Raw genomic sequence first — 26,451 nt, forward strand, 5'->3', positions numbered from 1 at the left:
AGTGGTTCTGGTTCTGCTCTGCCGGGCTCCTCCTCTCCACACTCTGCAAACTACATAATCAAACAAACTGAATAAACAAACTGACTTAAAGGACAACACAGTGTACACTGTTGTACTTTGTTTATATGTGGCGGACCCTGCCACCTCTCCAGCTTCAGACAGTGTTCTGGGACCTTATTCTCCTCTGAGAGCAGCTGGTTTATTCACTGGTGGAAACAGATTGAATTATGACCTCATTAATATTGTAAATATTGAGTTAAAATCAAAGGTAATTACAGAATATAAATATATTGAAGTGAAAATAATAAATGACGACAATAAGTCGCATCAAAAATATGATTTTTCTAGATAAACATGCAGCTCAGGTTTGACTGTTTGGTGAAAGGCAGATGTTCCCACCATCCAGAACAACAAATCAAAGCTCAGCTGCTTCCTGCCCCCTCCCGAGTCCTCCTCCGTCAGCTGCAGAGCTGCATCATGCCTTGCTGGAGGGCACGTCAGCATCACTCACTCAAACAATCACTCCCAGTCTTGATTGTGAGCGAACGTCAGGTTGCGGTTCGTCGTCCGGTCGTCCTCGCAGACACGCTGATTTAATTTGGAAACGTTAGCGACAAGCTTTTAGAGCCGCAGGCAGCTGACGGGCCGATAACGCGGACCGACGGGAATCTGATCCTCTCGTTATCAGCACTCACTCAGCCGATGATGCACTGCAGCGAATAACTGAGCGATCCCATCTGTTTCGGGCTCATCCGGCTGCTTTCAGGGTGCATCGACATGTTCTGTTCGGGGACATGAAGAGCTGCGTGCTAAAGACGTGACACAGCGGAAAAATACTTCTGATTTCTCTTTTTTCTCATGTAAAAGTCTCGTTTCAATTAGAATAAAAAGTTTAAATGGTCTTTAAAAAAAACCTTCAATACAACAAATAGCCGTTTTCCCCGAACTTGAACCTCCTGAACCTGTGATTTCCCTAAAATTGACCGTGTGACACCAACACACACTGCAGAGGTGAGCGTTGTTCGTGGTGCTGCTAGTGAAACCACAGTGAATCTAAACTGTCTTCATGACTGCAGCTCCTAGTTGTGTCACACACAGCTGTTTGCTAACATGTTAACAAATGTGTGGTGTTAAAGGAACAGTTCACCCAAAATGTAAACTCAGTCATCATCTCCTCCCTCCACGCTGATGAAAGTCAGGTGAAGTCTCGTAGTCCACAAAACATTTAAATTGTAGCTCAGATGCTAAATATTTGTGTGTGAAATGATGCGAAAGACATTGAAAAATATTGCAGTGATAAAAGAGTCAATAACTTGTCTTTCTACTGATGTTTTTCCTTAAATGTAAAGAATTTTAAAGGGACTTTTGAATGAGGAAAATCCTGAACGTTAAATACAGTTTAGTTCACCTTCCCACAGCGAGCGGGGCTCCGAAATTAAATGTGAATGTGATGTGAAGACTGCAATCTGCTATCATCATCACTCCATTACACACACACACACACACACACACACGCACACACACACACACACACACACACACACACGCACACACACACACAGGGAGGGTTGTTGTGGGGAAGAAGAAGCTTAACATCTGTCAAAGAGTTGGCAGTTATGCAAGAAAACACACTTCTAAACACACACACACACACACAGACACATACACACACACACACACACACACACACACACACACACCCACACACACAAACACACAAATCAACCAAAGAGATAAATAGAGCACTTTATGCTTCAGGTCATCTGCGTACGACAACAAAGCAGACATGACATGGCCCTGTGTGTGGTTTCTGTTGGTAGTTGTGACACCAGCGTGCCCTCGAGCAAGGCACTGGTTGAGACTCTCACAACAAGCTGGAGTTGTTTAACCACAGATGAATCCACCTCACTCCTTCTCTCGTTTCCTTTCATACTCTGTTGTTAGAAGCACCTGCGTGTGACAGGCAGGATGTGAGCGGAGTTAACACACACAGCTTTAGCTCATATATAAACCCTTATTATACATCCGCTTTATATTTCATTTATACGTCTGTAGAACAACATGCCCGCCACAGAGCGCATACCTCCGCCAAGGCCCAACAGTCCCCTTTAATGTAATCAAACATAATCCAATATCAGATAAAACATATTTTAATCATATTCAAGATCTTAGGGGATCTGCGTCACTCGTAGGCAGCAGCGACTACATTTCCATCAAGATTAACGTGTTTTTTTCCCGAGAAATTAGGAAAAATGATCTGGACCCACACCAGAAGTTACCGAGGTGTCTTCTGGACCGAGACTCGTCCTCCATACTGTAACCTCCCTGTTGGAGGTGATAACCACCTGAATACGAACATCTGATGAGAACTAATTCATCACAACTTGTAAATCCTGAAAGTTGCAGTAATTTGAAAAGTGGTTTGTGGGAAACCTGAAATCTCCATCGGTCACACGACACCGAGCTGTGAACCTGTGGACGTCAGACAAAGGATTTCAACTGACATTTCTCTCTCTCTCTCTGTGTGTGTGTGTTGGTCTCTCGCCCACAGTGTGCGTTGCCAGGTTTCAGTGCTGTGACATCGACACGACGGCCGGTCTCGGTCAGATCTGGTGGAGAACGAGGAAAACCTGTTACCAGATCGTAGAGCACAGCTGGTTCGAGTCCTTCATCATCTTCATGATCCTCCTCAGCTCGGGAGCGCTGGTCAGACACACACACACACACACACACACACACACACACACACACACACACACACACACACACACTTTACTGTGGTTTATCACATTTCCTGGACTGAACTTTACTTTCATGATGTTTTCTTGACAGTACTTTACTTCATTAGCTTTGCTGTAGTTCACTTGCTTTACTTTTTGTCAGATAAACCAGATTAGTAGCTCAACGACGTCGCTCTCTGCTGCCCCCTTCAGGCCTTCGAGGACATCTACATCGAGCAGAGGAGAGTGGTCAAGGTGGTGCTGGAGTACGCAGACAAGATCTTCACCTACATCTTCATCCTGGAGATGTTGCTCAAGTGGCTCGCGTACGGCTTCAAGAAGTACTTCACCAACTACTGGTGCTGGCTCGACTTCCTCATCGTCGACGTAAGTCAAACGTTGATGGATTGATTAGCGATATCTGGTTCTACTGGTCTGTTATGGATTACTGGAGTTAATGATGATAAAGCTGATCACTGTCATAACGTAACATGTGGAGACTTTATCGTCCATCAAAGGATTCAACAGTGATGAAAGACAGAATTATTAATAATAATGTTTACGTCATAACGGTGATAATAATGATTTTTTTTCAACCTGTGGATTTTGAAACAGTGATGAAGATGACGATTATAATGGTGATGATGAAGATGAGAAGGTTAACGTACAATAATTCAGACAGCTGAGTGAAGAAATGATAATTATTCGAGCGTTAAGACACTTCAGGTGAAAACATTCTCGTTGCTCTGGTCAGTTTTGAGATTTCTGTCTAAGTCTCTTAGTCTAAGTAATCAACTGGGGACATTTCTTGGTCATATTGATTGTCTCGTTTTCTTCTTTTGTTTCCCTGTTCTTCACATCTCGTGTACGTAGTCGGGCTGGACAGAGATAATAACGTGACGGTGAGACGTCAAAAATAAAAGCGTGACAAAGATTTTCACGACGTTTCAAACTCGCTCCTTCAAAATCTCCTCTTCCTCCATCATCCTCTCTCCTTCCTTCTCAAATTCAAGCAGCTTTATTGAAACGCACGATGACGTTACAGTTTCTCTCGCTCACATGCATCTTTCACGTGATCTTTAGTGTTTGATCGAATCTCTGAAGTCTGTTTCAATGTGTCGTCTCCTCACAAAGCGCCGGATCCTCCGAACTCCTCGTCTTTGTAGAAAATACGTAAAACTATATCCGTCTGTGGGCTTTTTTTCTTTTTGTTACCTGTTCGACAAACAGCAGCAACACGTCATTAACGTCCATTTTCCTCTGCTGCTGACGCTGACGTTCAGTCGTCGACACCGTTAACACAACGTTTTAGTTATCGACACAGTTACAGTTGTATTTCTCGGTGTGGACGGCTCTTTATTCACTGAACGCTCTGAGATAGTTTACTCTTTTAAATAAATGTATACAGTAAACTGTCATCCACATATTTATTAAGTTTTTCTATAAACGATTGAATTTGATCCACGAGGTCGGGATGAATGTGGTAATGTTTCGTTGTGTCTCTCTGTAACGTTCGATATGAGCGGGCGAGTATCGTCCCATCCGTCCTCTAAAGCAGAATATAGATCTCGTAGACTCTGTGTTCACGTCATCCTCGTGTCAGAAGCTCCATGTATGTAAATATTACACATGACACATGGACACACAGTATGTGAGATGTATGTCGACATGTGTGCTGACTCTCGGGTTGTGTGTTGCTCTGAATCTCGCTTCACTGCAATAATGGAGGTCGTGAATAAAAGCAGCGAGAGACGAAGGAGACAAAAGGAAAAGTGCAAACAGCCTCAGGACGAACGATCAGCGATGGCTTTTTAACCTCTGCACGCACACACACACACACACACACACACACACACACACACACACACAGTTTATGATACATATGCATGCACCGAGTCAGAAAGCGACACACACACACACACACACACACTCTCCTTCTCGTTTTCTGGGTGTTTTCCGCCTCGCCGTCTTCATAAATGACTCTGCGTGTTGTGACGTCTTTATTTGACTTTGGCCTGAAGAGAGAGAAGACGGAGACGTGTTGAGTCACTGAGGTCTCGTCGTCGTGCAGATCTGAGACAAGAAGCAGACGGGATATTATTAGAGACAGAAAGTGGTGAAACGAAGATCACGTCCGCTGATTAAAGCTGCGTGTTTTGTTTTGTTTTTAGCCACTAGAGGGCAGAAAAACACAGAAATTCACTAATGTCTCAGCGTACAGCTACAACATCTTATAAAGTTATTGGTCTCAACGTCGGATGAGGTTAGAGGACAATGGTTCCCAGCACTGAGTGACGTTTAAACAGGTTTCTATTAGAGACAGGCTTTTATTTCTAATTTATTTCTAATCTAAGCTTTTCTTTATCATATTTATTAAGAACTCTCTCTGTTTTCTGATCTGCTCTTCTTTCAATTTGCTAATTATTTGTACTTTTGCCTGTTATCTTAATAAGTTCAGCATAATGGACATTTCCACATTTTGACTAATACAAGCACAGTTGCCTTTATTCTCTTTTTAATTCCAATAATCTGCTCAGCTGTGCTTTTGTTCAGTGTTTATCTGCCGTCAGTACAACTCAACACTCCCTGCATGTTTCACATTAAAAGTAGAGGTGTCACGATTCTTTACATCCACCATTCGATCCGATTTGACATTTTTTAAAGGTCAACCGATCGTTGGTTTTATGTCCTAACAGCTAACTTGACTTTATCCTGGTGGCTTTTTGCAGGTTCGGGTTAGACAAGTTGAAATAATGCTCCAGATTCCAGAGTTCAACAAAAACCACCAGCCTTCAGTGATTCAACACTAAACAAAAAAAGATAAAAATTCAGTTTCTCAAATCTACCCAGAGTGAATCCTCTTCACAAACAAATCAGTGAAGGATCTCTGAAAAAGAAAATAAACCCAACATGTCCGACGCTGTCAGAGTCAGCTGATCGTCTTCATCACACAGGAGAAGAGTCTGGAAGTGACGCTGCAGGCTAATGCTAAGCTAGCTGCAGGCTAACGCTAAGCTAGCTGCAGGCTAACGCTAAGCTAGCTGCAGGCTAACGCTAAACTAGCTGCAGGCTAACGCTAAGATAGCTGCAGGCTAACGCTAAACTAGCTGCAGGCTAATGCTAAGCTATTTAGTATCAAAACCGTGACACCCCTCATTTAAAGACCGAACCATTTTACTTTCATCACAGGCTTTTATTATGAAATACATACAGGAAGTGTCGAGGTTCATTGACAGTCGCTTCACACTGAACAGAAGTAGATAATTACATCAACATTTTGTTAAAATAATTCAATAATGTGTTCAGATGTGAGAATGTGTAGCCTTTAAACGACTTCTGTACGTTGGCCGTGTGATGTCACTGCTGTGGTCCAGTGGGTCGGGAGATGTTCACAGTAACTGTGTGGGTCACGTCCTGTAGATCTCAGTGGTGGGTCTGCTGGCTCAGTTCATCCCTGTGGACCAGATCACCACCATGCGAGTGCTGAGGACGTTCAGGGCGCTCCGTCCTCTCCGGGCCGCGTCCCGCTTCGCTGGTATCAGGGTAAGAACCACCAGACCCGGACCTCCGGCAAACTGACCGACCTGAGAAACACTGCTGGACCGTCAGAGTCAGACGCACTCGTGGGCTCGAGCTGGTGGTTTAGAGATCTGCAGGGACGGCTTTGATCAGGCCTGATATCTCAGATTATTAACGACACCGCTGGGTTATTTTACAGTTGATCATCCGTCTTATTGTTGAACTTCATTTCATTTAACCGACACGACTGTTTCTTTGTCAGGTTTCCTGCGAACAGTCTGTATTTCATGACAGTCTGAGGCCGTCGTGGTCTCAGGAGCAGCAGAGTTGAACATCAGACGTGTGTTTAACGGTTCATGTCTCCTTCCTCTCTTCAGGACTCTTCAGACAGCGGATTTACACACTAACACACCTTTGTCTCGTTCACATCCACAGCTCTGATTGGCCGGTTTTGTGGATCAGTCCTCTCCCGCTCTGTCTTTCATTAGACTAGAATTTAACTGTCCTGCTTCTGTCTTCCTTCCTCTTCTTCCTCCTGTCTCTGAACTCCTGTCGCCATCTTTGTTCTGTCCTGTCCCTCCCTCCTCTTCCTCTCTCTCTCCTCCAGGTCTCGTTGGTCAGTTTGGTGGCCAACACGTTGGGTTATTCAGACTTTGCAGCCATCAAGTCCCTGCGGACGCTGCGAGCGCTGCGGCCCCTCAGAGCCCTCTCCAGATTTGAAGGCATGAGGGTAAGAGTCAGTATTAATCTACGAACACACCTGGGAAACAAACGGCTGCTTTCATGATGGATTCAATATTTTATAGGATCATAGATCATCCCAGTTTCTCCACGGTGATTTCTTCAAGTGTCCCGATGATTTGATATAAAACAAAAAAAAGTATGAAATCTCCAAAAGGAAAATACAATTTTCTTCCATTTTTGCATGAAAAATTAAACGATGAATGGAAAATCCAGTCGAACAATAGTTGGTGATTATTTTTCTGATGATCAACTTGTTGATTAGTTAACGAATCATTGCAGCTCTAGAACCTGGAAACAGCATCAGCTGGACGGGAGCGCTGGGTTTGTAGTTAAGTGTCGTCTGTGCTCACGAGAAAAATAAAAACTGTGAGTAAGAAAACAAACAAAGGGAGGATGGTTTGAATTTAAAACCTGTGAAATATAATCATGTAATAAATAAGAAGGACGTGACAACGCCTGACGAGGTGTCCGTTATCAGGAAGTAATGAACGATGTGAAGAGGAAAAGAATAAACAGCATTAATTTATATTTTCATGTGTTTTGCATCGATGTTAACTGTTGTTACGAGATGTGAGGAATAATAAATATAAATCGAGGCAGTATGTCCTGTTCCCAGGTGTGTTTAGTATAAAACACATCACCTTTGTATCTTTTCCAGTGTTTCATCCCCTCAGTGTTTTCTGCTCTGTGATTGGTTCGACTTTGAGTTTCTTTCTCTTTCAGAAAACAGACACGTGAATTCACTCACGTCTGTATTTGAACTTTGTGTCCAGAAACATCCGATTCTGTTTCCCTTCAGTATTACTGAACGTATCAGAGTCAGAGTCCTGCAGGAAGCTGAGGCAAATAAGACAAACAGAAGCTTTTGGCTTTTAAAGCGTCTGCGAACGTTCGCTCCAAAATGAGATCAGAAAACAGAAAACAGAGGACGATTTGAAACTGAATGTTAATGTGAGTGAAACTGCACATTTTCACACATTGTTTTTTGACAACTCAACAAAGATACATCCTTTTCTCTTGATAAACACAGAGAAAATGTTTTTTCTTATTTCCTTAATTTTTCTGACATGATATAAGTCGTGAAATCATCGTCTTCTGATGACAGAATCATTTTGTCACCACAGAAAAATTAGACTCATTTAGTGAAATTCAAAATGTCCTGATCTTAAATGTTCGTTGTTACTCGTTATGTTACAGCAGTAAAATGAACAGCACTGCTGATATAAATGATCGATGTGTTTTTGCAGTTTGCTTCTACGTATCTGGTGAAATGATCGGCAGAGAATTACAAGTTTAACATTAAAGCTTCCTGTTGGGTCCGAGGTGTGCAGGACGCTGACTCTGGGTCACATGAAGTTCAGGACCTGTGTTGCATGCTGGGAATAAAGTCTGAGCTGTCACTCTCCCATGATCCTCTGCTCTCTTCTTTGTCTGGCTAATAAGATTAACTTGCGTGTCAATTTCCAAATGCTGCGTGCTCGGCACCCCCGATGCTCAGTCAGCATGGGATTCTGGGTGGAAGAACTGCATTGTGGGTATAAAGAGGAGGGCTGGAGTAGACATTAGCTGACTCAAGTCTCGCTGTCTGTGTGAGCGCCGACAGGAAGGAGGAAGCTGAAATACCCCAAAAATACAAACTGTTATTAAAACACATTTCTGCTGCTGGGACTCACCACTAATCCTACACACTGCACCTTTAACCACATTATTAGATCTGTGTTGTGATTCATTCATTTTCTGCTGTTTTAAATTCAAAACCCCTCATTGAAACATTTGCCGAATTTACAAGACAGCCCAAATAATGAAGAATTAGTCAGAGACGGCGTTTCACAGAGTTTATAAAGTTTCTTTTAACTCAACAACTCACTAAATAACGCAATTTTTAAAGGGAGTCTGGTGAATTTCACCACAAGCAGCCTATACTGGTTACTGTTTAGTGTATTTGTAAAATGTGACATGTTTAGCATCAATAAAATGTTTCTTCTTTCATAAATTGAGTGTAAATGGTGAAATCAGTGTAAACAGTGTTCAAACAGCTGCTAAAGGCGTCTCTGTTTCCGTCGCTCCAGGTGGTCGTGAACGCTCTGATCGGGGCGATTCCCTCCATCATGAACGTGCTGCTGGTGTGTCTCATCTTCTGGCTCATCTTCAGCATCATGGGCGTCAACCTGTTCGCCGGCAAGTTCGGCCGCTGCGTCAACCGCACGGGCCACATCTACGAGGCCGCCTTCATCAACAACAAGTCGGAGTGCGAGGCGCTCAACGACACCTCGCTCTTCTACTGGACCAAAGTCAAGGTCAACTTCGACAACGTGGGGGCCGGGTACCTCGCTCTGCTGCAAGTGGTGAGAGACCGGTCAGGGTTTCTGGGTTTGAAGTTTATTTAGTGGTTATTTCAGTGCATCTTAAAGGAGACGTATTTTCCTTCAGTGTGGTTTATGTGTTCCTGTGCATGTAAAGTCAGCACAAACGGGAGCTCCTCTCTCCCACAGAAAACACTGCTCCTGAAACGCCTCGTCAGTTGTCCCGCCTTTACTGTGATTAATCATCAAATACTCGCGGACTCGTTGAAAAGTTGTCGCATCATTTTTTCCAAACCCTGCAGATCATCAGAGCACTGTCGGCCATTTTTGTTTGTCAGGAAGTAAAGAGAGATGAGGGGGTTTTTGCTGCAGGGTGATTCATGATACATTAGGTGCCTCTTAAGTGGCTTTTAGGCACTTAAAATCACCTCCAGCGCTTCATTTGAGGCGTGGGTTGGGGCTCTTCTCGCCGCAGGACGGGAACACAAAGCAAATGTGATTACTTAACACGCTGTGCTGTTGAACTCTTGAACGCACCTCCATCATGTCGTCTCTGAACTCTCTGGACTCTCTCAAAACTACCAAAAGTTGATTGCTTACGCGTCTCTGAAGACGTGACGACCCTCCGGGCTGAAGCTGGATCGCAGAACAAAGCTGCAGAAGATGAAGAAGGTTGTGTAAATCTGTCATCACAGCAGCCGTGTGAAGCGTTTACAAAGCGCTGCGAGTGAAGACACGGAGGCACAAAGTGAAAAATCCTCTCCTGCAAGACAACTTGAAAACAAATTAAAACCGAGCGTCTCCTCCACAAACCGTAGGAGGATTGACTTCTCTCCCTCGCTCCCCTGATCTCGTCTTTTCTTTCGCTCTGTCCATTTGCCGTCTTAGCCTTAATTTTCCTCCCACACCTGTTCTTTAACGCTCTCACTTTTGACTTTTCCACTTTTCCCTCGCTCTCTTTGTCTCCATTTGTCGTGTTATGTTTAATTTCCAGTGCCTTTTCTCTCTCTCTCTCTCTCTCTCTCTCTCTCTCTCTCGCTGTCCATCTTTTTCTCTCACTGTCTCGCTCACCTTTTTCTTTTCTTTTGTTCTGTTTAGTTTTTTTCTTTTTGGTGAGCGTGTCCGTATAAAAGAATATGAAAAGTGCAACACTGCCACAGTCGCAAAAATCTAATGTGAACAAACAACAGATAAACCTGGTTGATAGCAGCTGAGGGAGACTCTTCCAGCATCCAGCGTCCTGCACAGACCTGAAGGTATCTTCTGAATATCTGATGCAATTTGACTGAAAGGGCTTCTGTAGATTGTGAATGTTTTATTTAACTCAAAACTCAGCGGATAACAATGTTTATGATCTGCATCCATACAAAGGCTGAGATATTAATACCTTTAATGTATGTGGATATATAATTCATACACGCTAATCATTAAGACCAGTTTTAGCATTAATTATTCAATGTTTATAAAGTATATACATGTATAAAAGCTACATGAAGTGTTACTGGAGATACAAACAGAAGTTATTTTTTAAAAAGTCATGCTTTACAAGAAATGTACTTACATACAGTTCATGGATGGAGAAACATAATATGTATATACAGTATATATATATATACATGTCTATATATATATATATATACATATACTGTATATAAATCTAAAACAAAGCTGTAGACACATTTTTGATGAACACTAGAGGTGCTAAACTCACTAAACACATTGCATTTCCTGTGGCCAGCCTCCTTCAAAATAAAAGTCAACTCGTATTTCACCTGTTATTATTTGGTAGGAAAATTGCATCACCGTGGCAACCTTAACGCATGCCTGTGAGTAATAACATGGCAGAGTTATGTTTTAATGCAGAAGGCATAGGCCGGATGTCTTTTTAACTTCAGTGGTCGACTCGGCCCTTCTGGTCGGCACCAGCTTGTTTCCCTGCTTTGGAAGATTTCACAGGATATTTTGTGAGCTACATTAAAAATTAGGCGGTGAGATAACTCATGTTTAATATCCTGACCACGACCCTGCTGTCTTCATCATGTCATCTTTCCTTCCTTCCTGTTTTCCACTTCACTTTCCTCCCTCTCCTCCATCCATCCCTCCGCATGAGCAAAACCTCTGCAGCTCTCCACCTTCATCTCTTCACCACTTCCTTCCCTACAGTCCTTCGTTTGCCTCCTTTCTCTGTTTCTCTTTCTCTCTCTTTTCTTTCTCGCTCTCTGTCGCCCACCACGGGAGTCCTGAGAGCCTCCAATCAATCAGCGTCTGAGAGGCTTTTATTTTTAGAGCGACTCCAGCCAAGTGGGAGGGAAATGGAGAGATGGAGGGAGGGAGGAAGAAAAAGTACAAGTGGAGAAAGAAATTAAAGTGAAAGAACGAAAGAGCAGTGGAGGGAGAGAGAGGGTGGAGGGATGGAAGGAGATGATAATGAGGGAGCGAGAGGGATTCAAGTGAAGAGAAGATGGACGGACAAGAGATGGACGGTGAGACGTTAAAGATGAAGAAAAAATGGGTGAGATAGAAGAAGAGAGAGGTTGACGATGGCGATGGGAGAAAAGAACGAGACAGTGAAGAAGAGAGAAGGAAGAGACGGTGTGAGAATAAAGTGGAGAGAGAAAGGTTGAAAACAAAGTGGAGAAGTTGCCGGTCAGCCAATGAGAAACCGAGAGTTGCCAGAGTCCGGTCGCCTTGGCAACGAGGCGCTCAGCATCTCTCAGTGTTTGGCTGGTCGGCGTGGCAACAGTTGGCGGGGGCAACCCTTCCATTAGCATCTGGAAATAGCTCCACGCTGCAGAAATGATGCAGAGAGCGCTGACCGAGCTCGGCTGCAGGATCCGTCGCTCCGAGCCCGACAGGATCACACTTCAGTACTGTTTAAGTTTCTTACACAAAAGTTTCTAATTGAAAATGAATCTTAAAAAAAGCACCCACACGCAGACCTTGCACTGTTACCTGAGGAGTGTGACCGGGGAAAACAATGCCTCTTCCTGGTTTGGTCGCACAGTTAGAGAGGTGAAGCTAAGTGGGACCTTATTTCAGAGAAAATGTGTCTGATAGTGAGCGAAGAGAGAGAAAATCCTGTTTGAGTTGATGATGATCGTCTGTTTCAAAGATCAGTTTTCAACTTGAGAAAGTCTGTAATGAAATATCAGACTGAAAACCCGTCATTATAAAGAGTCAACAGACTCCAAACTTAAACATTCACATCAAGAACTATGACTACAACTATGAATAGATGGTTTTATAAATCTTTGTAACTCCGGTGGACGGTGGAGTCCAGACCACAACGCCAACGCCAGCGGGGAACGACATCCGCTGGGATCACTTTCAGAGCGATTTGATGAATGACAGCCAATCAGAATCATCGGACCGTGAGGGCGTCAGTCAGCTTGATGCTGGTGACATTTTCCTACAAAATAATGTTGCCGGCGTGATCATAATACCGGTTTCTAACTGTAGCCGACCTCTCTTATGTAAGCTAACTGATGCATTCAGGAGACACTTTATAGACTGTCTGCTCTAATAACGCTTGGATATTTATATCGCTTATTAAACACTTACGTAACGTATATTAGGCTGCAAATTACACATGAAATGGGGCCATTTTACCTGAGACACTGATGGAGTCTGTGAAGTTTGTCTTGATGTCTTTTATCATGAACTGATGTGGTCTCAACCTTCTGCTCCTCTGGGTTTTCTTTCTGTCAATAATCAGTTAAAACTCCTTTCACACAGCTGCAGCTGCCGATGTGACCAGAGTTATTATATAAATTGACAGAAATCTCATGTGCACTTGGCATAACGGCACAATTCAATTGGGATCAACTTGACAAACTTTTTTTTTCTGAAATAAGGTCCGACGGGGTGCAGCGGAGGGGGCGTGGCCTCGCTTCTTTATGGCGAACACGCTTCCTTTGCGCCATAACTCGACGTCCATTTTTACGAGAACAGTCCAGTGGTGACGGACAGAGAAGCAAAGTGAGAGCGAGGTGAAGAAGGAACAGGTCTACATGTTCTGCAGCCGTCACACTGTGACATCAGGATTTACCTCAGAATGAGAAGTTAAAGGAAAAAGTTGTCGTTACAAATATTGTCACTGCGTCACATGATGGACGCCTCATCTCCCCGTCGCTCACACAGCAGATTGATTTGTTTGTTGAGCTTTGTGTTACGTTACCGAGCTAGACAGCGTTTTAAAGTTATTCACGATTATCCCGATGATGGACCCACGATGAAATCTTTCCTCCTCCCGTCTCTACTTGATGGGAGAACTACAGTTTAACATCTGGATGAGGTTTTGATGCGATTCGTCGGCGTCTGGCTTGTTCGTGGGGACGGTTCAGTGCTGCAGCCGCCTTCACATCCTTTAAAATAAACTCGGGCTCAAGCTCGTCATCTTTTACAGCGCACCCCCTCTCGCTCACATCCGACAGTCCATAATAATAACAGGTGGTAACCCATGGTGACGAGCAGATTTCAGGTCTGAGTGACGGACAGCAGGCGCCCACTCAGACCAAAGTACTGTTTCTTCACATCTGCATCCTCCCTCCACCTGCTCTGCCTCCTCCCCGCTGAGGAAGGAAGTCCATAAAAGGACTTGTTGATACTTTCATTGAGAAAAAAAAAAGCCACAGCAGCGGCGTTTCCATGGCACTCTGACTCTCCCTCCACTTATTTTCTGCTCCAGCAGGAAGGTTGCTTCGAGATCCCTTTTGTTGGGTTATTCGCTCGAGTGCAGGAAATGTGCAGGAGGTCGTCCTGGTGACAAGAAACCCAGAAAGCTTTGACACTCAGGAGCTCCAGGTTTCTCTCTCCTGTCCATTATAATGTCGGAGGTAAAGCTGAAGGATTGTTTCTTAAGAGAAAAAGGTCTGAAAAACAGATTGTTACTGAAGACGACAGCACATACAGCATACGGCCAGAAGTATGTGGACGCATCTCAGACGCAACGCAGACTCAGACCTGTAGTTTTCAGCCCCTTCACACCAAAACAGTTTCAGCTTCTGGCCATCGAACTGACGGGTTACATTTTAACTTCATGGCTTTAGAAAGTTCCCCTCGTGTTAAACTTAAATAAAGCTTTTAAATATCAGGTGGATTCACTAAATCTGCTCAGTGACGAAGCTGAAAACAGCAGTTTTTTCTTGATGGTTTCCCCAAATGACGACGAGGTGTGAGCCGGTCGAGCAGACGACATTATAACTTCTCAGATTGTTTCACCTGAATAAAATCTGTCATGTGATTCACAGCATAGATCTCCACATTACGCTGTTTATCATACATAAAGAAAAAGAGTTGTGATCATTTCATTAAATGTTTTTTCTTTGTTTCCAAGGCAACCTTCAAAGGCTGGATGGACATCATGTACGCAGCGGTGGATTCACGAGCCGTGAGTTAAAGACTGAAGTTTGAATTGAAAGTTCTGAACTCAAATAAATCAAATGAAGTAAAATGATGAATGTGACATTTAAAACTGTGAGATTTAAGTAAATAAAAGAAGCGACACCTTAAATAATAAAGAAATACTGTTAAAAACAACCAGAATGTGTGTTTCTTTATAAAACCGTGTGTGTGTGTGTGTGTGTTGCTGTCAGGTGGAGGAGCAGCCTATCAAAGAGATCAACCTCTACATGTACCTGTACTTCGTCATCTTCATCATCTTCGGCTCCTTCTTCACCCTCAATCTCTTCATCGGTGTCATCATCGACAACTTCAACCAGCAGAAACGAAAGATGAGTACCACCGCAGAAACAAACAGCAAAACAGTGTCTTTGTTTATTTGTTAGTCTGTTTATTTATTTGTTTATGAATGTAGCATAATCATCATTAAGCAATAAATCAGTGGAGCAGGAGTTTCACTGGTTGTGAGACGACGTGTCGCAGCTCGTGTTGAGTGAAAATAACAGAGTTGTTGTCGGGTTCGTTTACTTAGGAGGACAGGACATCTTCATGACGGAGGAGCAGAAGAAGTACTACAATGCCATGAAGAAGCTGGGCTCCAAGAAACCCCAGAAGCCCATCCCCCGACCTACGGTACCAACGCACAGCACACTCCGATATATAGACGACAATGAACCAAACCGTGGCCAAAAAACTTTCAATTTAATTTGTTTAGTAGTTAAGTCTTTTCCAACCAGCTTCATATGATCAAATCCATCATCATCAGATCATGTTAATGTATCTATAGAGCACAAGATAAACAGGAAAACGTTTAAATATCACCTGCGTATCGCACAAAAAACATGTTTTACGGCTACATTAGTGTTGAGTTACACGAGCTGCAGTCACTCTCACCAGACTCCATTTGAAGAAGCAGTAATTTAACATCGTAAAACACACTTCACTCAGGTTTGTCTTCCAACAATCACCAACTCTTGTTTGGTTGAAATAAACCCTGTAGGGATGCTTCCCATAATGTTTACAGACACAATACAACAATCTGAGCCCGTCAGTGGCAAAAAACAATCACTCCTAGAGTCTGTCCAGACCTGAGTGATCTGAAGTGACCACCTGTTGAAGGTGGTGCTGATATTTTTTTAAACATTATTGAACAACAGAAACAAATCAGACTGTTTGTCTCCCTCCAGAACTCGGTGCAGGGTTTCTTCTTCGACCTGTCGGGGAAGCAGGTGTTCGACATCATCATCATGGTGCTGATCCTCTTCAACATGATCACCATGATGGTGGAGACGGACGAGCAGTCGCCTCAGATGGAGTACATCCTGAACAACATCAACCTGGCCTTCATCATCGTCTTCACCATCGAGTGCCTCATCAAGATCGTGGCGCTGCGATATTACTTCTTCACCGTCGGCTGGAACATCTTCGACTTCGTCGTCGTCATTCTCTCCATCGTCGGTGAGTTCAAACGTGTCCGGTGAAAGATTTCAATGAGCAGGAACGAAGGACACAACGATGGAGGCCGGTTTCTGGAGTTTCTTGATTGATAAACACCGGTAGCTTTGTAGCTGAAGTTACCAGTAACTGCTGCTAATGTAGCTGCCTCTTGCTAGTTAGGTCGTAGCTGTGCAGTTAGCAGCTCTATGTGCGGACTCAGACTCCAGGTGCAAGGAGACAAACCCAACAAGAAAACCACCTCAGTACTCCAGAGGCTGTGTTGTTCCGTCCAGATGACGCACCGCTATTTCTTTATTTATTCCTGAGTCCATCGTGAGCGTGGCGCCGACATGGCCAAAAGTGCTGGTGGCAAAACGGCATTTGTTCAAGGAAAAGAGCGGCTGGTGAATCACTGACGCTCATGAAGTCAATAAACCACGATGATCAATAAAAGTATTGGAATTTTGTCATAAATTTAAAAGATGCAGTGTTTTATCATCAAATTTTACAAAATAAAAGCACAAAACATGTTGATCCAAAACAGCTGTGAATGCAGAAACATGAGCAAAGTATTTCTTCATCTGAACTTCGTGCATTTTTAGTTTTTGAGATATTTTTATGATCAGAGTTTAAATTCATCTGTAGTTTCAGTGCCTATATTAGTTGTATTTTTGCTTATTGTGACGTCACTTCCTAGATTGTCTTGAAATGCTTATTATCCTGAAAATCTGCACAATCTAAGCAAAAAGGCTGCGTTGGTCAGGTGGACACAGTCGCCAGGATCAGCCAATCAGAGGATAGAATGTGTTTTCCCGAAGCGTTGACGAGTTGCCCACGAGCAACACGAAAAAAAAGATGTTACCTCCCAAATTTATAAAGAGGACCAACTCCTCAAACGTGCACACATGTCGAGTGTGTGTGTGTGTGTATGTGTGTGTGTGTGTGTGAGGCATCAGCTGTGGCAGCAGGAGGCAATGTGATGTCTGCCTGACAATTATCTGTCAACAAAGTGACCATCCGGGTGGCCTTGATGTTTTTACCCTGGACCAAGGTCCTGTATGGTCATATACAGTAACACACACACACACACACACACACACACACACACATCGAACACACACACGACAGAACAGTCTATAGAGACAGCACAGAGCAACCTAAGCAGGTAATTTAGCTATCAGTGTTGTGACAAGATTGTGTGTGTGTGTAATTAAGTGTGCGTCTGTGTGTGTGTGTGTGTGTGTGCGCGTGGATGTGTGTCGTGTGCACGCTCAGACGAGGCCGCCTGGGGGAGGTGAAGGTAACAGCAGCAATCAGAGCTGCCAGAGGGCGGTCCCTGGAGACAAATCAAACATGATTGACCTGTTACATCAGCTGTGTGTGTGTGTGTGTGTGTGTGTGTGTGTGTGTGTGTGTGTGTGTGTGTGTGTGTGTGAGAAAGAGAGAGAGAGAGAGAGAGAGACGTCAGGATGGGGGGGTAGTTGAGTTGATGTACGATGTGATGGTGATTCCCTCTCGACTCCCCCCCGCTCATCCCGTCCATCGTCTATAACTCAACACAGGGAGACGGATGAAAGATAGAGGTGTGTGTGTGTGTGTGTGTGTGTGTGTGTGTGTGTGTGTGTGTGTGTGTGTGTGTGTGTGTGTGTGTGTTCCTTGAGTTTATCATTCCCGGATAACAAGGAAAAGATGGATGAATTACAGTGTTTGACTTGCTGTTAGAGGGGAAAGACGGCTCAGCCCTCCAGAACCAATTACTCAGGATGTAATCACAGCAGACCTGCCACATAAAGACTGAAATATCCAAACTGAGAGCTTTTAGATGATGTAACTCACAGGAATGTCCTCAAATAAAAGAAAATCTTGGTCAACTAATAGACCTCCGCTAATCGATTTTAGCCAATATAACGGAGAAACCCGGCAAATAGTGTCTCCTGCGTCGCGGCCTCAGTCCTGCAGGACGAGGACTTAAAATCATGTTCAGAGCAGAGTTTGTGATTATTATTGTGATGTCAGAAATATGAAAATACTACACTGGAACAGTAAAATTCTGGCAGCTCAGTTATCCTTTGTTTGAAAACCCAAATTAAAAAAGTGTCGGCAGGATTCTTCAGTGACCCACAGGGACTATGAATCCAGCTGACTCTTGTCTCTGGACATGTATACGTTGTTTCTACACTTGTCTGCAGGTCCATAACCCTTTTCTCTCTTTCTCTCTTTCAGGTATCGTCCTTGCTGACATCATTGAGAAGTACTTTGTGTCACCAACACTGTTCCGAGTGATTCGACTGGCCCGTATCGGACGGATTCTGCGTCTCATTAGAGGCGCTAAGGGCATCCGGACGTTACTGTTCGCCCTCATGATGTCCCTTCCTGCTCTCTTCAACATCGGGCTCCTCCTCTTCCTGGTCATGTTTATCTACGCCATCTTCGGCATGGCCAACTTCGCCTACGTGAAGCGTCAGGCGGGGATCGATGACATGTTCAACTTTGAGACATTTGGCAACAGCATGATCTGCTTGTTCCAGATCACCACCTCCGCCGGCTGGGACAGTCTGCTCAGCCCCATCCTCAACAACTCCCCCGAGGAGTGCAACCCCAACATCCCCCACACTGGCACCACCGTCCGGGGGAACTGTGGGAACCCGTCAGTGGGCATCACCTTCTTCGTCACCTACATCATCATCTCCTTCCTGATCGTGGTGAACATGTACATCGCCATCATTCTAGAGAACTTCAGCGTGGCCACGGAGGAGAGCACCGAGCCGCTGAGCGAGGACGACTTTGAGATGTTCTACGAGGTTTGGGAGAAGTTTGACCCAGAGGCAACGCAGTTCATCGAGTACGCCAAGCTGTCAGACTTTGCCGACTCGCTGTCGGAACCGCTGCGCATCGCCAAGCCTAACAAGATCAAACTGATCTCCATGGACCTGCCCATGGTCAGTGGGGACAAGATCCACTGCCTGGATATCCTCTTTGCCTTCACAAAGCGCGTCCTGGGCGAGTCGGGCGAGATGGACGCCCTCAAGCAGCAAATGGAGGAGAAGTTCATGATGGCCAACCCATCCAAGATCTCCTATGAGCCAATCACAACGACTCTGAGGCGAAAACAGGAAGAGGTTTCGGCTACAGTGATCCAGAGGTGCTACCGCAGGCACCTGGTCAGGCGGCAGATGAAGGCCGCCTCCTACTTGTACCGCCAGATCACCACACCTCGACATGCCGGAAGTGAAGGTGAAGACGGCGGCGAGGTGCTGTTCGGGGAGGACGCACCTGAGAAAGAAGGGCTGATCGCCGCCATGATGAGGGAAAACTACGGTTCGAGTTTGTTGGGGATAGAGCGCTCTGAGACAATTTCCTCCACCTCGTCCCCTCCGTCCTACGACAGCGTGACGCGAGCCACATCGGAGATCTTTCACCCGCTCGCTGTCAAGACAGAAACGATCGCTGCCGACACTGCAGGCAGCGAACCGAGCGAACAATCGCCGTCAAAGGTCGACCCTGACAGGCAGCAGGAAACGGTACCATAGCAGGAACCAAAAAGCAAAAAATTAAACAAATGAGGATGTCCTTGTTTTGGGTTAAGCCTGTTTGTTCTTTTGTTTACTGAATGTACCATAGCTGAGGAACGCTGAGAAGGCGGCAGAGAGAAGCTATGATCGAGGAACTGCAAGAGGAGTCGAGTGAAGGAGCAAACAAAGTGGAATATTTACTACCTTTAATGTTATTTCCTGTTCCCTGCGGAGATTCCTGGACTCAAGTCAACATCGTTTTTGGAGTTTCTTAAAGGGAAGCAGAAAAACTGCAATAACAAAGAGGGAAACCCCGTCTGTCAAGTCAACTCTGCCTTTGTTGGAGTAAAAGACAGAAGCGTAGATCCCTTTGACCAATCGGGTCTCTGTTGTCGACCGAAGCCGACGGTTCAGAACACTGACTGACGTTTGACCTCAGCTACAGGGGGTCAGAGGGGTCAAAACAACTATATCAGATGTATCCATCATTTATTGGCCTGGGGGGTTTGTGCCTTCCCACCGTTGATCAATATTCTCAGAGTACGCCGGGCTGTAAGAGTGTTCCTGGTGGTGTTTCTCGACTCGTTAACAGTTGACAGCTTTCCGACTGACTGACTGAGACTCGAGAGAGGAGGGAAAATAATGACAACGTGATTTAAAAAAATGTTTTCGTAGTAAAAGTATAACTTTGTTGATGTTACCAGTCTTTTAATAGCGGTACGATTATTACTATTTTTTATATTTTTTAGAGTAAGTTGAAGAAAAAAAATAAGCAGTCTCTCTCTTTCGACATGCTTTGAGAAAGTGGCTGAACCACCACGTTGTAATCGATAAGAGGAGAGGGTGCGGTCGGGAAAAATACTCAAACACCTGAGGAGCAACTTCATCTGTTTTTGTTGGCAGTTTTGAGTTTACATGTGCTGTCACTTTACTGCACCTGGGCAAAGACGCGTAAAGAAAAAAGAGGCCCGGGAGGTTTTTATTTTTCCTCTGAAAACCTTTGAGATAACACCAAAAACTAATACAAGTGCACAATGAGATTTTTCTACACAATCCCGGACTCTTCCAACATGTGTTTTGCCCTGGTGGGGAACATCCTCATGTCCATCCCTTTTTTTTGAGGGGCTGTTGGGTGATTTGTGGTAAAAGTCCAGATTTAAAGTAGATTATTTTAGCTTCACTTCACGAACAAACACGTGGATTATCGATCAGTTACGTATGATTTGGCAGCAATTAAGTGCTCACAGATGTTGTCTGTATGTCAAAACTTCAGTTAGATCAGACCCAATAATTTGGTGCAAAATTCGGCAAGTGATTGATTTTCTTATTGTCTTTGATCAAGTTCATATCATAAAACCCTGAAGTGTGCAACAAACCATCAGTCTTTGCTTTTTACCAACCGAACAAAGAAATGTAAGCGATGTCCTCTTGTTGGAGTCACTCACATCTACTTTTTAGGCTTCTTGAATGCCATTGATAAAGTCTTTCCTCCGTCAGAGGATTTAATGTTCGCTGTACGGACTTTTTCGACAAATCACCCGCTGTCATCATCTCTCCGTCTGGTCAGAGTTCGGCTCGGCACTCGAGAGCTTAAACCAAAGTCTTCGAGGTCTAATGGGTTTAAGATCTTTGAGGTGCCGACCGGCCCCGACCCGAGTGCGACAATCAACTCAGCACATCAAGCATCAGGATTTCACCATGTTTAGTTACATTAAAAGTTCACACTGGTTTTGGTCTGGTCAGATCAGTCATCAGCGTCCTGGAAAAACCTTTAAACACAGAAAATGTTTCGCGGCAGCTGAGAGACATCAGGTCAGATTGTTTCTCCCATTTTAAACGCAGTTATACATATTTTAAATGTTGCAGGAAACAAGCGAGGTGCGGCAGATCAGGAATCAGTTGTTGGCGCTGATATCACCAGACTTATCCTTTAGATGTGATGTCATTTTTCATTCTAACAGTCTGAAGCTTGTTTGGACTGAATACTTTTACATTAAATATCTGTTAATGTGTTGGTGTTGTTCCTCAGACATCTTATGAATGTTGCTCCTGGATCATCAATGTGACTGACCAAACATGTGACGTGATCGTGACGTCAAAGCTTTGTGGTTTGGGACAAAGACCAGAAAACTACGCACATAGAAGAAGTTCTCCTTTCTGTCGTGAAAAGGTGTTTCTCAACCTGAACCATCTTTTCCTAAACCTGACCAAGTGTTTCTGTTGCCAGCACAGAACTGTGACAAAAGATTGAAAAAAATGGTCAACAGTATAACAAGATGTTCCCAACGGGCCACAAACTCAAGTCTCAACCCATTCAGCCACAATGGCTCGCTCCAAATTCACAACCTCTAAAATAAGATTTAACCACAAACAATTCATTAAGTCTCAATCCTTAAAAACTTCTTCCAAAATGTATCTATTCACTAAAGTGTCCTGTTTTATTTTCAGTACATTTTATGTCTCTGCCCTGCAAAAAAACATGAACTTTTCATGAGCGAAGAAAAATCTATTTTCAGCATTTTTTCAAATAATCCAGCAGGAGAATTTTCACACCGATCGATCCTTTATTTGTTTATTTATCAGGCTAAAACTGGTCAAATTGTTTCTAAAAGACCAACAAGAGTCGCAAAGCTTTGACATCACAACAACATGACTGGTCCTGGAACAGCATTAATTAAATAACTGAATGAACAACAAACACTCAGGACGGGCTTCGTCTGCGTGTGAACAATATGTACAAACAATCTGGAGTCATTTGAAAACGGCTCCAGCTGAGCAGGTTTTTCCAGAACGCCGGTGTGTTTTCTGCTTCCTGTTTCTGCCAAACGATTTGAAGAGTTTCGTTCGATTGGTAAATTCTGACTGATTGATTCCTATTTTTCTAAAATGAGTTTCTCAATGCTTTGAATGTGCAGGTAAAGTCAAAGCACATGTAAACTTTAGTGAACGGATTAAGAAGTTTTCCACGACAAATGTAGGATTCGGCAGAAAGCGTCTTATTTTTCCACCTGAAGGATATCTGAGTGTGAAAGGAGACTCTTCAAATCAAAACACTGCGTTATTTATTTATTTATTTATTGACTTTGTTTTCTGGTCGATTGCTTTATTTTATCCAAGATTTGATTTTTCATATTTTTATTTTTGCACGTTTTAGCTGCGTCCTGGAGGAGGAGGAGGAGCGGAGGCCGGGCGAGGCGGCTCTTTATCCATTTTGCACAGAGAAACAAATAAAAACAAACCGCGTCTAGCAATAACGGTTTGCCGATACCTTTTTAAGTGAGCTCTCCGGTGACGCTTGACTTTCACAGGAGCTTTTTGTCACTGCGTGAGTCTGTGGAGAAACGTTGGGAGGAAATGCACTTTAACACTTGGAGCACTGGCTGAACTCTGACGAGTTTCCCGGTGCGGCACTGACAGTGTTATCGTGGTTCGACGGACGCACAGGTGAACACGCCGGCACGGAGCTGCTGTGAAGGAGTGTCGCCGCTCGTTTTTATTAAGATGAAGTGTCAAAGTGTGTGTGTACAGCGTTCGTTCAGTCTGCTTTGATCTCAATATTTCGAACAACCTCTCTCTCTCTCTGTCTCTGTTGTCGTGGTCACCCGAGGGATCTTTACTAAACGCTTTACTAGACTAATTTAAAAAAGGAAAAAGAAAAAAAACAGTTTTACTGGCACCGTCTGGACTCTATTTCTACTAGATTCTATTGAGAATAGATAACCATATTAACTAGGTAAATACTTAAGACACTGCTGAACTCTGCTGCGAGGCGTATTTCAGGTTGCAGTTGTGCTGAAGGGCTGTTTTCAGTAGCAATAGACCCAGAGTGTGCCTGCTACATACGAACCCCAACACTCCAAGCCATGCTTTCCCATTGGTTGATTGATAACGTGCTTGATTGATGGACTGGTTGATTCTTTGATTTCCTGACTGGCAGATTGAGTGATTATTTGATTGGTTTAACATTTGGATGGTTGATTGATGAAATGATTCTTTTTTTAAACTGAACGAGGTTCACGGTCCGTCGCCGCCCCCCTCCATCACCGCTGAGACTCTGAAGTTATCAGACAAACGGCGCAGAGAGCTGACTGGCTGGTTTAGTCCTACTTCACATTTTTAAACGGTCGAAAATGTTCAGATTCACTGAAGTCTGCAGGCTGAAGAGAAGAGCATTCGGTCCTGTCACCAGTTTCACAGAAGCCTCTTTTGTAACGACGATGATACTCGCTGTGGGAGTTTTAATGTTGCAGTACCGTGAGAGGTCACTGCAAGACTGACAGGCTTTGTTGTGTCCAGCTTTCTTAAAGGAACAGTTCATATTCTCCTCAAATGAAAATCCAGTCATCATCTCCTCCCTCCATGCTGGTGGAGAGTCAGGTTACGTTTCATAGTCCACAAAACATTTCTGGAGCTTCACAGCAAAACAGCGTTGCATCATCAGCGTGTAAAAATGCTGAAGTCCAGGTTTTAAGACTCACTCCTCCGACACGCGGAGTGAAGAAGCTGGGGACTTGTTTTAAACCCTCGACGTGCAGCCGAGCTCGTCGAGGGTGATAAAGTTATCTTTACCTTTTGAACTGGTTGTCCAGCAAAACCAGAAATCTTAAGACATCAACATCTCTCTCTGGGACTCTGGGAACATGAAACTTTTTCTTTGACTGTCCTCTGACATTTTATAGTTCAATTGATTTACCTAGAAACAATCAGTGTATTAATAGTTTTAATGACTCCACAAAGGTTCAGTAAGTATAGCAGGAAAAAGGGGAAAAACTCTCAATATTCTACGATAAACGGACCAAAACATATTGTGAAGCAGTGAAGTCAGGTGATTTTATGTTTCTTTGGTTGTTTTTCTGTTTTAAATCAAGTCTCCAGCTGCTTCAGTTGTTTAGTAGAATGCTGCAACTCTGTTTTAATGTGAAGCTCCAGAAATGTTCTGTGGACTACGAGACTTCACCTGACTCTTCATGAGCATGGAGGGAGGAGATGATGCTCATTTTTGGGTGAACTGTTCCTTTAATACATCCACGCCTCCTCACAGCATCAGTGTTTGAACTGAAGAGGAAAAACATGCACAAAGTCGCCCTCACAGTGAAACTTTAGTGAATCTGGACATCAGACTCTGGTTTGCACTGAGCACAAAAAATGCAGTGGAACATTTACTGTCAGTATCAGGACAGAGCTGATGTAAAGCTCAGAGTTTGTTCACCTGAATCTGTGTGAAACCGTCAAAGAGCATCAAAACAAAGACAACTGCAGCTCTCCGTACCTGAGCGTCATTCTGTACTGACTGTATGAGGTGGAGAAACCTTCAGAATAACTCCCAACATGTCTGAGCAGGAAAGGAAAACTCCAGACGCAAAACAAATCTGGACCTTTCTTTCCTGTTCTGATGTGAAAAACTTCAAATTGTAGAAATAAACTCAGACTTTGGAGGAAAACGACCGTCTTTGCTCTGAGCTTTGGGTCAGTCCATGTGGTGCTACCGGGAGGTTTGGAAGAGTCCATATTAAGATCGGAGGGGGGCGTTAAAAACACAAACTCTGAGACTGAGAATCTTTGCTCCTTCCTGCCTTCTTTTCCCCGTTTCAAAAACCAAAAGCTGCTTTGTCATCTCCGAAACAAAACGACAAACATCTACGTACCAACACGGAGGAAATGCACAGAAAACAAGTGGTTTCATTGTTCATTATTATTACTATTGTTACTATTAACTGTGTGATAAATGCAATACAACAGTTACGTAAACAGGCAGTGAGTGATGCTGTATCTTATTTACAGTATGAGGATAATAATAACGATGATGTTTTTACTTTTGTCGTTGTCATGGATTTGGTTTTTCCAGGCATCCTCTCACTGCTTAAACCACCGTCGCCCCGTTTACACCGAAACTGGTTTCACAACGGTTGACGAACTGGTCTTTGCCAGGTCTCCAGCTTCATATCAGTCCACCCAGAAACCTCATATCTCGAGAAAGTTGCCTTTTTCAGGAAAGGAGGGGAAAATACGTTGAATGTTTCCCGTCCTGACATCTCATGAACCGTCTTTTATTTCAGCTGACATTGGGAAAGTTTCTCTCAGCGTTAATGTCGATTTTAAGACAAAATGAGGCGGCTCGCAGTTGGCCACGCAAACATCTAGTTGGCATTTATAAATCACTTAGTTGGAGATAAGAGGTTTCTTGATTTCTAGATTTATTGTGTTTTTTTGCTGGAAGATACAGATCACAGTTGGAGGGTGGAAACCTTGTAACTCCAAAGATTTGGATCAGGAAAAGAGAAATTGTATTTGTAAGTTCAAAAAATCCAATTAGTGACATTTTGATGTCCAAATCCAAGTGCTTTTGTCTCCATCACTGATTTGGTAAAACTTTTAAATGTCTCCATATTTTTAAAGTCTTTTTCAAAAACCATCAAAAGATAAAGGACAAGTTACGAGGTTTCCCTCTGACCTCAGCGGTTCTCGCCGGTGAAACCTCGGTGTAAAGGAGGCGAAAGCCGTGCCTCAGTGACCCCACCTTGGTGTTTTAGAGACAATAATAATAATTACGACGATTATAATATGAACATATATATAAATATATATATACTTTTTAGTACTTTGAGTTGAAATACTTTTTAGTATTTTGCAAATACATGTCTCTGTATATAAAATGAAAGCCTCCTGTAATAAACGAGAAAAAAATTTAATACTGAATCTGTTGTGATGGTTTGATTTGATTATTTCTGGATGTTGTTATATTTCTGTGTCCGCTGTAAAAGAACAACGACACCCCAAAATATGAATGAAAATTTTGGGTGAGAACATTTAAAAAGT

At 43.5% G+C, this 26,451-nt stretch overlaps 1 protein-coding gene across 1 annotated transcript in view; it reads left to right on the forward strand.

The window, feature by feature from the left end:
• The window catches only part of LOC141014356 (sodium channel protein type 3 subunit alpha-like), a 261,166-nt gene extending 241,513 nt beyond the window's left edge, over positions 1–19,653 (forward strand). Inside the window, 9 exon segments of the mRNA XM_073488095.1 lie at positions 2,552–2,706; positions 2,934–3,107; positions 6,847–6,969; positions 9,053–9,328; positions 14,622–14,675; positions 14,881–15,018; positions 15,215–15,319; positions 15,874–16,144; positions 18,347–19,653. Of these exon segments, the coding sequence (XP_073344196.1) occupies positions 2,552–2,706; positions 2,934–3,107; positions 6,847–6,969; positions 9,053–9,328; positions 14,622–14,675; positions 14,881–15,018; positions 15,215–15,319; positions 15,874–16,144; positions 18,347–19,653 (2,603 nt within the window).
• The last annotated feature ends 6,798 nt before the right edge of the window (positions 19,654–26,451 follow it).

The sequence above is a fragment of the Pagrus major genome, chromosome 19 (assembly GCF_040436345.1).
Source record: "Pagrus major chromosome 19, Pma_NU_1.0".
In the NCBI taxonomy this organism is placed as follows: domain Eukaryota; kingdom Metazoa; phylum Chordata; class Actinopteri; order Spariformes; family Sparidae; genus Pagrus; species Pagrus major.